This window comes from Corapipo altera, unplaced genomic scaffold (genome assembly GCF_003945725.1).
Source record: "Corapipo altera isolate COAL_440 unplaced genomic scaffold, ASM394572v1 54, whole genome shotgun sequence".
NCBI classification, from domain to species: domain Eukaryota; kingdom Metazoa; phylum Chordata; class Aves; order Passeriformes; family Pipridae; genus Corapipo; species Corapipo altera.
Genome location: NW_020884902.1, coordinates 7,414,685 through 7,427,156, shown reverse-complemented (window position 1 = coordinate 7,427,156; position 12,472 = coordinate 7,414,685). Strand labels below are relative to the sequence as shown.

The following is a 12,472-nucleotide window of genomic DNA, read 5'->3' as shown; positions in this document are numbered from 1 at the left end:
TGGCTCAGGGACTGAGATGACTGCTGGTTCACCTCAGCAGGACTGGTGGACCTGTTAAGAGGAACTCTCTTATCCAGCCTAGAGCCCAGATACCAAGTTACCACAGGAATGGCCAGGGCCTTTTTAGCAATAGGGTCAAAACTTGTTAATTGTTTTTATAAGCAGTTATTAACTTAATAATTGTTAATAAAATAAAGTTTTTACATGTTATGTTTAGATAACACCTAAAAGCTAATTGGTGTTGAGAAAAGAAAAAGTCATTCCTTATCCAGACAGGTAAGTCAATAAAGTCCTGTTCTGTGCCACTTCATAGTGAACAGCTAGAAATGTTAGAATGCATTGCTCATCATAGAACTCAAGCTGTGTATTTTTTTACAGGCATAAAAAGAGTTAATTTGGCCTTTAAGATCTATGTAATACTCTTTCTATCTGCTCATGTAACTTAATATACAGAGCCAGCAGGCTTGGAATATAAAACACTTTTTAGTATCTAATCCCTTATTTTTCTCTTGTATCAGGTTAATATTCTACACAGCTCCAACTCCAACTTCATGGACCATGTAAATCATATGATAGTACAACCACAATTTCTCCAATCTGTTCAGCACCCTGAGGGGAGTGTAAGTGCTGTTCACAACTCAGGTATGTGACACCTTTACAGAGACTGCTCATAATGATTCAGGTATGTCAGTGTTTCCCTTGTGAGCTAGCCTGGGCAACAGACAAAAGCCCTGAGGTCCAGAGTTACAGCTTGTAAAACCTCACAGAGACTGCTGCACAAGTGTAAAAGAAGGTAACATTTAATTCTGTTCTCTCATTAAAACCTGGGGTATCCTTTTTTAAGGTCTTCATTAATGGTTTTGTACTCTGACCCACACAGTTAAGAAAATGTCTTGTTTCTAGTATTAAATGGTATGAAGGGTAATATTTATGGTCATATTGTCTTTGTTCATCTGTATTTCTATGGCATATTAATTTCTGCCTGCTCTTTTCTAAACAAAAGGACAAAACGTTTGTATTATTTTTTAAATATATAATTGCGTCGATGGCTCTGTTAGCTGCTGTCAAGGCCTCAGTCTGCAGCTCTCTGGAGAGAAGATAGGTTCACCTAGCCATGTGCAGTGGCCATTAACATATACTAAAAACAGAATTTAAAATATATTTTTAAAATATATTTTTAAAATAAAGTTAAACCCAGGGCAGAGATACCTCTTTAAAGGTTTGATTCTGAAATCTTTTTAGCTGAATGATACATATGTAAAGAAGTGAAGCTGATGTAAAGTGTAGGTGGTTATAAGTAATTATATACAAATATGCTTAGAAGATTACTCTGTTTTTCTTTACACTTGTACAGACAGTTCCCTAAAATGAAACAGAATTTTTACTAAATTAATTGTTGCAAACTAGTTCTTTCTTCTTTAATATTGTTCTGATTTCAGACTTCCATTCTTATGGGCAGGGCTAGGTGATAAAATGCATTATAGAACTACTCCAGCTCCTGGAACTGCAGTACCTCAGGAACAAGGGCACAGAGAAAGTTGCAGCACTTCTCCACTAACCTATTTATGGAGCTGATATATGGTAGTTCAGAGCAATTTCTTCCTGTGGCTAGATGGAGGCAGAGGCTTCCCAGAGCGCAACCAAACAGTGAGGAACAATGTCTTGAATCCTCAGGAGTCTCCCAGAAAGGCTATAACACAAGCAAGTGTAGTGGCAATGCATTATTTTATTTCTTGGAGAATGAGATTCAAATCACAGTATAAGTGTTTGAAACCTCTATAAGCTTTGAGATGCACTTTTTCTCTCACGTGAGGTTGACACCTCAGCTGTGATCAGAAGGGGTCAACATACGAGTAAGAGAAGGGAACCTTATTGCAAAAGCACTTGTTCTGAAAGTAATGTGTTCTGCACTGATTAAATACTTGTCTTCTGTAGTAAAGTGGCTCAGAGAACAAATGGTAGGCATGCTCACTTTTTAGCTTTGATTTATAATGCTCATTATAAGGTATCTGTAAGCACCATTCCTGTATGCTTTGCCTTAGTAGGTGGGCACTTGTCAACACTTTCAGAAGCCCCAGGCACACGGCAGATGGCTGTCCTGATTCTCAGTCCAAGGGAAGAGATGCTATGGGTTAAAAATTCACAGCGTATTTAGTGGGATTTAGGCGATTTGTTCCACAAACGTAAGCTTTGCCACCTTTTGTTGCAGTTGTTCCAAGTGTGGCCACCATTGTGATCATAATCTGTGTGAGCATCCTCATTTTTGTCATAACCTTGGGCGTGTATCGGATCCGCACAGCTCACCAGCACGGCTCTGCAGACCAGGAGGGAAGCAAAGACAATGAGATGGATTGGGATGATTCTGCTCTGACCATCACCGTCAACCCTATGGAGGTACATACCTGAGGCATAATGTTAGATCATGGCACTGCCAGCAGTCACTGCCTGGGCTGGCAGCTCACTCAGCAGTGAGTTTTAAGCCTCTTTCAGAGAACAGTTGTTCAGCCTTGGCAGAACAGTTGTATATGCACTCAGGACCCCATCTCAGTTTTCGGCTCTGCACACCATGATAATATATAATTGAGAACTTAATATTTATTGTAATATATAATCACTAATTAGGATGGTGAAGAATTCTTGGGTACAACAACACTTCTCTCCATCCATGTTTGTACCCTAAGTACCCAAGATTATATAGTTTCTTTGGTTTAACCTTTTAATGTAAGCACTAATACACTAAAAGGAGGGGAAATGATCAGAGTTTAAAGAAACTGACATTGATGGCTTAAATTTTGGCAGCATGACTAACAAAGATATTGGTTGTTGACATTCTATTCCTCTTACATTAGCTTTTGAATATTTGCTACCGAATCATACCAGATTTGATGCCTCATAGTCACATAATGGTGGAATGATTTTCCCAGGATTTTAGCATTTCTAAATGTGGACTACATGCTCATATTCTCACAGCCACTGGTTAGCAAGAAAGCAGCTTTCTCCTACTGTCTCTCTTTCATTTCTTTAAATGTACTGTAGAAATATGAAAAGCCTCACCAGACAGAAGAGGAGAGTGAGGAAGAAGACATAGAAGATGAAGAGGAAGACACAACCAGTGCTGAATCAGATGAAAGTGAAGAGGAGGAGGAAGAAGAGGAGGAAGAGGAAGTGATTGTCCAAAAGGGAGACAAACAGAATGCCACCAGGCAAGCCCAGCTGGAGTGGGATGATTCAACACTCCCATACTAACAGCCCTGCAGCCATATCACACTTTTGTAACAACCAATACAATGGTTTTTCAGAGTCTATGAATTCATTGACAGGATTTGAACTTCTGCTTGCCTGTTTTGCCTAAAGTGATCTTGTTGTAGTAATTGGTAATGATAGAACAGACCCTTTTCTTACAAAGCCTGGAGAAAACATGGTACAAACCTACTGGCCTACCCAGTAATAATAAAGTAAGTAGGACCTGATCTGTTAGCAAGCATGGTTCTCATTTCCTATTTCTATACTACAGATATGTGACAAAAGTCCTGTCACTCGACGCATACAGGTTTTTGCCTTTGTTTGTTGTTTTTTTTCCACACAAGAGAGATTTCAGCTTATTATGAAGAATTACTTGTATGGGTCTAAATAAGTTTCCAATTGACTTCACACTCCTACAGGTGTAAAAGATAATCCACCTCCAAACTGGGGCAGGGTTTTAGTGCTACAGGGGGCAGAGACTGAATTCCATTTGTCGTCTCGTCCTGCCTTCTTGGATTTAACTGTCCCTTACAAGGGAATATCTAGGACCTCACATGGAATGTGTGTGTGCCTATGTAGAAGTGGACAGTGTATTTTTTCAGGCATGCTGTCAGACCCTCAAGAGAGGGATTTTTGTCCAACCTACCGACAGAAATTTAAGAGAGTTTAATAAAAACCAGCAACAAGGGGCTGCTGAAGGTTACAAAAAAACCCCACAAAAAACCACCCAACTTGTTCTGCGTCCACAGATTGAGTAATATGATCGTATGCAAACTGTAAATTCTAATGGGATTGATTCACTGCAAATCCGTAGAGCTGCTCATTAGTTATGGATTGAGCAATTTGCAGCAAATCGATACTTTAAACTGTCTGTCCCATGAAATCATTAGCTTGCTGCAGCATCACACTGAAGTAGTGGAAAATAAGTGACCCCATTATTCCATAGCTATGTATGGCTGGGATTTAAACAATTATTTTAGATGAGGAAAATGTTCCCTTTTGTTTAGTGAATGCCAGCTGGAATTCCTGTCTGACTACAAAACATTATGCCCTATTTCTTCTGTACCCCAGCCCACCTATAGTGGCACAAAAGAAAGGAACAGCATACACAACTGTCAGCTCTCTTTTGTGCTCATAATTCTCCCTTATTTCTTCTTCCTGAAGCCATTTATGTTGAGAAAAGGTTTTATAAAGTAGAACAAGGAGAAATAAAACCTACCTGGAACCAAAATAATTGAAAACAAAAACTAAACTCTTAAGAGATTGAGAGAGTATTTTAGTTTGTTATGGTAACACAGCATATTTTTCTTAAACACTGTTTAAAAAGTTTAAAAAAAAAAAAAAAAAGCAAAGCTACGTAAAATGTGTTGGTAAGTCTGTGTGGTGTGGTTTTTGTCCCCTTTCCATAAGTACCTTTGCATCTTCAACTGCTCTGCATCCCAAATGCTGCAGCACTTGCTAGGAAAACTGCTCTAATGCATAAAAACAAAATGGCATGGAAGAGAATGCTGCTTAGTGGCTTGTCTGTTGTTGGGGTTTTTTTTCCCCTAATTACTTCATTTACAATTTCATCATTGACTTCTGCTTTTGTAATTTGCTGTTTAAAATGAGCTGCTTCCTATGCTCCTCTCCCGCAGAGAAACAAGCAGTCTTACCACAACAGGATCTTCCCGAGCACCCCTGAGTTGGTGTTGCAAAGAGTAAATGGAGCAATCTTTGGGGTATCCATCCCCCTCAATACTAAATTATCAGCAGCTCCTGAATATCTTGGAATATAGAGAATATATTGTGGGTTTGGGAGTTCTTTTAATTCCAGTTCTTGCATCTGATAGTTGAAGAGAAATACTGACAGCAACTAGGCCTTGTAGTTTAATAATTAGAAAGTAAATGAAAAAACTCTATATTAAGTTTAAAATTAGAGATCTTCAATGCTTTTATTTATTGTGCCAACAGTCATGTTGTCACATGACTGTTAAGACTGGCAATACAGGAGTTTTCTTATGTTAGCAGTCCTGTTTCATTTTTATTCTCTCACATGTATTAAACTTAGAAGAATATTTGCAGAATCAAGCCCACATAAACAAAATTTATCTGCAGAAATGACAACTCTAAAAATGTCCAAAATTTCTGTTTAGTAAAAAATTAATATTCATATTTCTGAATATCCTGAACTAAAATTTTATGTTAGATCATTTCCTAGCACCCTACTACCCTAAGTCATTTCCTAGTGTAATTTTTGTTAGTGACATGAAGCAGGCTCTTTGTGGTGCTTGCTCAGTGCATATCAGCAAATCTTTCTGCTCAGAAAAAAAAATATTTAAAAAAGTAGATATTTTAAAGTCAATTTCAGATTTAAAACTGGATTTAAATTATTTTTAAGTTTCTGTTATTCCTGATTATTATTATTTTTATTTTTTTTTAACATAACAAACCTTAGGGCAACTTGAAAACAGCAATTTACAACCTTATTGACAGCTTTTAATTCTTTTATGTTTGTGAATTCATCAGTGTGTTTCTCCATCTAATAGATTTTTATCTTTTTGTTACTGGAAGCAAATCTTTTCAGGATGTACTCATACATTACACAAGAAGCAAACAAAGTATTTTCTCTACTGTAAATAAACCTACATTTTTAAACCTAAGCAAAGTAATACAGGCATGTGTGTTATCACTAAAATTTGGTTTGCAAAAAGATAGTCAGCAAACTAAAATGTTTCACTGTACTTACTTTAGATTACTCATTGGAGTGCATTATGCAGCTTTTTCATTCAAATAAACAGAAAAATACTTTTCACAAAATGTTAGTGAGAATGAGATACTTGTTCACAAAATAGACCCTAGAATATTTGTATAGCACTGACAGCAGTGGACTCCTGAGCAAAAGCCTACTTATAGAAAATCAGAAAAATATCACTTTTTCTAAAACAATTTTAACAATATTTCCTCCCCTCCATGAATTATTTTTTGACGTCAACTACTTGCTAAAAAAAAAAAACAAAAAAACAAACCAACAAAAAAACCAGAGCACATACACATATGTGTGCACATACACACACACACAAACACACACACACACACACACACACACAGGATTTTTCCCCCTAATCAAAAGCCAAGAGTCTCTCCCTTCCTCTCTGGAATAAGTGAATGATTGAGGTTGGAAAAGACCTCTAAAATCATTGAGCCCAACAATTAACGTGACACTGCCAAGCCCACCACTAACTCATGTCCCCAAGTACCACATTTACACATCTTTTAAAGCCCCCCCAGGGGTGGTGACTCCACCACTGCCCTGAACAGCCCATTCCAATGTCTGACAATGCTTTCAGTGAGGAAATTTTCCCTAATATCCAATCTAAACCTCCCTAGCACAACTTGAGGCTTTTTCCTCTTGTCCTGTGACTTGTTACCTGGGAGAAGAGACCAACCCCCACCTGGCTTTAAACTCCAGTCAGGTGGTTGTAGAGACCAAGAAGGTCCTCCCTGAGCCTCCTTTTCTCCAGGCTAAACACCCTCAGCTCCCTCAGCTGCTCCTCATCAGACTTGTGCTCCAGACCCTTCCCCAGCTCCATTCCCTTCTCTGAGCTCACTCCAGCACCTCAATGTCACGAGGTACATATTTTTACAGTAGCAATAAACAAATGTATCCAAAGAAAACATTTCTGAAGAGGCACCCATAATACAGGAATCCATGACAGCACAGGTCTAAAATGACATCACATCAATGATGCCTTTAAGTCTTTAAAATTCTAATCTAAGGTTAGGAAAAGCTGCAAAACCTACAAATGCAAATTCCAGATGGTGATATGCAATGTTATCTGAATTAATATAACTGCACAAATGGCCATTCTTGATTAATAACTCTCATTTCTTTTTTTTCACTTCTGCTCCCTCTACAGGTGTTTTATCTTTGCAAGTAAACCTTAAAATGCACAGTTGTCGAGGCTAATCTTAGTATTTACTACATTGGCTGACATCAGTTCAAACCAGAAATAGACATGTAGGGTTCTTGACACGTACTAATTAAAATAATTAAAATAAACTGTTGCTATTTGTTCATTCAAACAGGTAATAATATCCTGCAGTGGTGGCATGACTGCTTTTTACCTGGTGGTGATCTCCCTTGCCAAGGGCTAATGGGAAGGAGCAGTTAGTTTCCATTTCTGCTATGTTGTGGTGCTGAGCTTGTTGAGCATCTGTGCACCATCCTTACTTCATTCTGGAAGAAAATAAGATTTAGAAAGGATTAGAGGGTTATAAATTTCCTCCTGTGGGGATGAAATCCACTGTCTCCATTGCAGGAGCTGTTCCTACCTGACCTTAAACTGAAAATAATGGCATTGGAGATCATTAGTCCCAGGTGAAGGACCAGTCAGAGGGTAATGCAGCAGCAGCCCTTAATTCTCTTTGGCAAAACCTTTTGAGCCCTGCACCTATTTTGTGTCTCCCCTGTCTCTTTCCCCGACCTGTAACCTCAGAGGCAGCTTTAATCTTTTACCTGGTAGGGATCCCAGCACTTTGGACACAACGCTTCCTCCTCTGAAAGATTTGGTGCCAGCACACACAGCACTCCAACTCCAACCCTCCAGGCTTAGCAGAACAGGGGAATGGAAGACTGTACTGGGGTGACAGCAGGTAAAGGTCTGGTGGGACTGAGTTGCTCCTGGCATCCTGGAATACAGATTGGAATACAAAGTTAAGGATGTTTGCAAAAACATATGGATACTTAGAGAGGGAGAGGAAATAAAACTGAGTACATCTCCAGGGCTTCGTCTTTCCTTAATTCACACATGCTGACTGTGTGAAAGAATGAATAGCTTAAAACCTGATATCCCCCCTGAGACTGGGGATATCCTGGATCACCAAGTTCTGCCTGATAAAATTACTGAATAAAAAGAGGGAGAATATTTGAGGGAACCTGAATGTGCAGTAGACTCATCTAGATGTTTCACTTACTTTTGACCACAAGTCTTGGGGTTAATGCACCTCTAGGTGATCCCTGTAGCTGCTGACCTTTGCTGAACAACTGCTTAAAGAAGTTCTCCTTCAGCAGTTGGGCAGATCTAAGGGAGATAGGAGATAAAGGCCAAACAAACAACAAAAAACAAACATCAAAAAGATTGTCAAAGACAGCAGAAATAAAACCACCTTTTAAATCACTAAACTTATTCCTATTAATTGTGCGTGATGCTGTGCTATATAAATATAATCTTCCTCAAGCTTCAGCCAGTATCACCAAACACACAATAACATTAGGATTTTCCCTCCTCAGGCACAGAGAATGACAGGCTTTGTTCATGCCACAGCCTCATTGCCCACAGTCTGCAAAGCTCCCAGTGTAGAAGTGCCACTGCAAACAGTGTAAGAGTGACAGCTGCCCTGTCCCTCAGAGATCGCGGTGTTCCCACAGAAACCAGCACTCCCATGCTTATGTCCAAACCATGCAACACTTTGTAATAGAAAATAAATACTTTTTACAGCACTCAGAAGCAAATAGTGATCCTGTAAGATTCTTGTACATTTGGGTCAAATGTTTTTTAAAAAATTGAGAAAGACATAACAAGCAGTTTGGGGAGTGGCCTAAACTGGAATGTATCAGGTTCCCCAATGCTGCACATTTCAGATTTCCAGTGAAGAAGATATCAGTCTTAGATGAATCAATGAAAGATTGTGTATCCAGTGATCAGATTTTCCTTCAGCTCTAGGATGTTAGTCTCTCCTAGAATCCAGCTGGTTTTTTGTTAGTATGGAGAATAAAGACACAAAGAATAAAGATGACTACTAAAGTTACAGCAGAGCAAAACTCGTATTCTCTTGACACACTGAATCTCAATAAATATTTCTGCTAAATATATAGGGAAAATTACTCTAGCGATATCTCAGGAAGTAATTATACTTCATTACCTTTGTAGGAGTAGCAAGGTTCAAGCCCGGTATAGTTTGGTTTTGTTTTTCCCTAAAGAAGACATAATCGTAAAATAAAAAACAAAATCCTTGAACAGCACAAAAGTGAAAGGGGAGCAACGTCTTTAATTTCATAAACCTTTGTCTAACAAAGGGGTTTAAAACAATAAACAATTCTAGTCCACATTATTGAAGCTTAGCAGAATAAAATTAATCCAGAAGGTTTTGTATGTTTATAACTTCATTCCTGGTGATAAAAAGGCAGATACCAGATCAGGTAACCTTTTTCCCTAGAGGCATTTTGCTGCCTTTTGAGTAGGTATCAACAGTGGTTCGGTATTTACGGTTTCCATGTCTCAGCTGGCAAATAGGAATAGTGAGCCTGACATCCTTCACAAAGCACTTTGAGCCCTGTAGATGAAAAGCATCATCAAAGAGCTTGGTGGTGTTATGGTTCAATAATTCTCTTGCAGCTCTGCTTATATCCCTCATTGTGGAGCAAATGCCAAAGGAATGACACAATGGTTACAGTCAAGAACTTTGGGTTGGGGCTTCATTAGTTATTGCCTGTAAAGAAACACTCTCAATAGTGTGAAGCCCTACAATCATTAAAACAGTGTTCAGGAAAAGCCCTCATGCCTACTTTCAGCACTAACTTGTGGGAAATTGTGCATTCATCAGCTGTTGAAGCTACATGGCTGAGTATTGTCACTATTTATATCTGTTCTGAGAACAAAGCGGGAGGATTTTTTTCCCAGCTAAGTACATTGTGCAATAAAAGAGTTCAGCTTTCCTTAGGCAAGGTGCATAAAGCCTGCCAGACGCAGAGAGAAGCTGTCTCCAAATAGGGAACAAAGGTTTTACAACCATGTTCTATCCTCATACTTTAGAAACCCAGAAAATTTCATGGGAGTAAAAAGGTTTTCTGCAGCCCTACTTGTTCTTTTTGTATAAATCCGGATATAGTTTTGGGTTTTCAGAGGCATGTAACTTCCTGATTGGATATAAAGTTCTTTCAAGTGTCTTTAGGTGTATTAAGCCATAAATCTATTTTTGGCTGAAGATTTCAGGATATCCTAAGGGAAACAAAAAATTAAAATTACAATTTTTTTTTTATTTTCTACTACTGTCTCCCCTAAATATATAAACAGATACAAATGATTTGATCAGACAACCCTGACCAAGTCTGTGACTACCATGACATTCCAAACCAGTACTAAAACTGGCAGTAAATTCTTGTCTACAATCTGCTTAATGTGCACACGTATAGATGTTGGTGGATGGTTGTTTTAGCTGGGCAGGTTCTTTGGAATGTGTTTTTTGGGCAGGTTCTTTGGAATGTGATTTTCTTTGGAAAATCAGTTCTTTTATAAAATCAAGTTATTATTTAGGTAGGAGTGAACAGGAAGATAGAAGAGAATACTGCATGAATAACAGAAAGAGTTAAAGTTTACAGTTGATGTGAAAAAAGTTGGAATTTAATCTTGTAGAAAAAAAGAGACATTAAAATAAAAGTGTGAGTATCAAATGGTAAGCAAATGAAAACATGCTGTTTTCATGTCCAGAACTAAAGCTATCAGAATGAACAAGAAAAGGAATGAATATGGGATGTTGAAGGGTTCTGAGATGACATCCATGTGTATGCACAGAAGCACATGTGTGTGTATACATGTATATATATATGTATAAAAAAAAAATCACCTACTTAATCACACCATGGAGGTGGTGGTTGTGGTAATGAACTAGAACCTCCAGGTATTTAGCATGGTTGATATTGTCTCTAGCTGCTTCCTTAGTTACAGTTACATTACCTCCAGCAGAGCTGGGAGGGAGTAAGACTGGGAGAGATGTTGCTACACTGTGCGTACATTAAAGTAGGAGATTTTAGGGCCAAGGAAGGCCCGTGGGAGTTTGGGGCAAAACATTCTGTCTGCTGTGACTCAAATTCAAGGGTACAGGTACCACACATTTTAATTTGAGATGGGAAGTGGAGCTTTTGGACACAGACAACTGTGTTGATTAGTTTTAGAGATTTTCTACACCCAACATACTCTGTAGGCTGATAGAGAACTGGAGACACCCAAGACAGACTATACTACATATTGTGAAGGCCCTTAAATAAAATTTTTGTGCTGATTCAATCTCCTAAGTGACCACATAGTTAAGACTCTTGATTTTTGAAAATGTATGTAATACAAAAAGGTTTCAGGGGTAACGATCGTCCCCGAACAAATTCAAGAGCTGAAGTTATTACCTTGATTCTCAGAATCAGCTGTTGGCACCTTTATTGGCTTCTCCACAAATTGATCTAAAAATGTGAGGTGCATCTGAAAAGAGATGAGAGTTTTAAATATTGTGTTACAAATAGTGCACCACCAGAATCCTGAGTAAATTCCTGACTGTGGTTAACAGGCAGTTCTGAACAAAGGGTTATCACAACAGGGATGGAAAGATATACCATGGTGGGTTATTGCTTTGCAGAGTAATACACAGTATGGCTAGGCTTCCTAAGAACTGTTTCATCTGAATTTCAGTGTGTTTAGAAGTTGCTTCTAGACTCATAAAATCCTAGAAATAGGAATTAGTAGACAGAAAAAGTAGTGCAGGTAGAGTATTATGCTAACAGTGCAGAATCGTTCCTAGAATATATTTTCTAGTATTAGGGGTGGGGGTGCTTCAACCTACTTAAATGTTTTTAAGCCTGAGGCTTCTACTTCTTCCCTTAGGAGAGTGTTCTAGAGTCTATTAGGCTTCACCATTTCAGCTTTTCCTGAAAATGAATTTAAATAATCCTTTTTGTAATTTTTATCTCATTAGTCCCAGTTATACCCTTTTGCACCACTCTAAATAATTCCTCTAACCATGATTTATATCCTTTGAATATTTTTAGATAGTTATCAAGTTCGTTGCCTTTGCTCAGTTATTAGAGATGCTGTGAATCCCTCCTTGTCCCAGTTCATTCCTTCAGTCTCGTATTTCTTACCTTTTCATGAAATATCATTAATACAAAAACTAAGCCCCTGGAATTTCCTTAAATTAGTCACGGTCAGTTCACTCTGTTAGGTGCTCTCTGTTGGTGTGTGTCACTGGTTGTCAAAGGTTAAACAATAAAATGAAACTTGATTTTTTAAAAAAAATCTTTTCTGTAATCTATGGATGAGTTCTCATTATATGAATTTGGCAGTGTCTTTTATGTCAGTATGATTTAACAAAGCCAAACAATAAATGCTGGAGCCAATCAAAGAATAATACAAAGTTGTAATTTGTAAAAATGAGATTGCTATCACTAATGTAAAAACAGACAGTGTCATTCAAGTGCCCATGC

The 12,472-nt window shown here is 38.1% G+C and overlaps 1 protein-coding gene across 1 annotated transcript in view; it reads left to right on the top strand.

Moving 5' to 3' along the window:
• Positions 1 to 4,633, top strand: part of CLSTN2 (calsyntenin 2) — a 197,977-nt gene extending 193,344 nt beyond the window's left edge. The window contains exons 14-16 of the mRNA XM_027650645.1: positions 519 to 642; positions 2,210 to 2,394; positions 3,037 to 4,633. Coding sequence (XP_027506446.1) covers positions 519 to 642; positions 2,210 to 2,394; positions 3,037 to 3,246 — 519 coding nt within the window. The 3' untranslated portion in view covers positions 3,247 to 4,633. The remainder of the gene's footprint in view (positions 1 to 518; positions 643 to 2,209; positions 2,395 to 3,036) is intronic.
• The last annotated feature ends 7,839 nt before the right edge of the window (positions 4,634 to 12,472 follow it).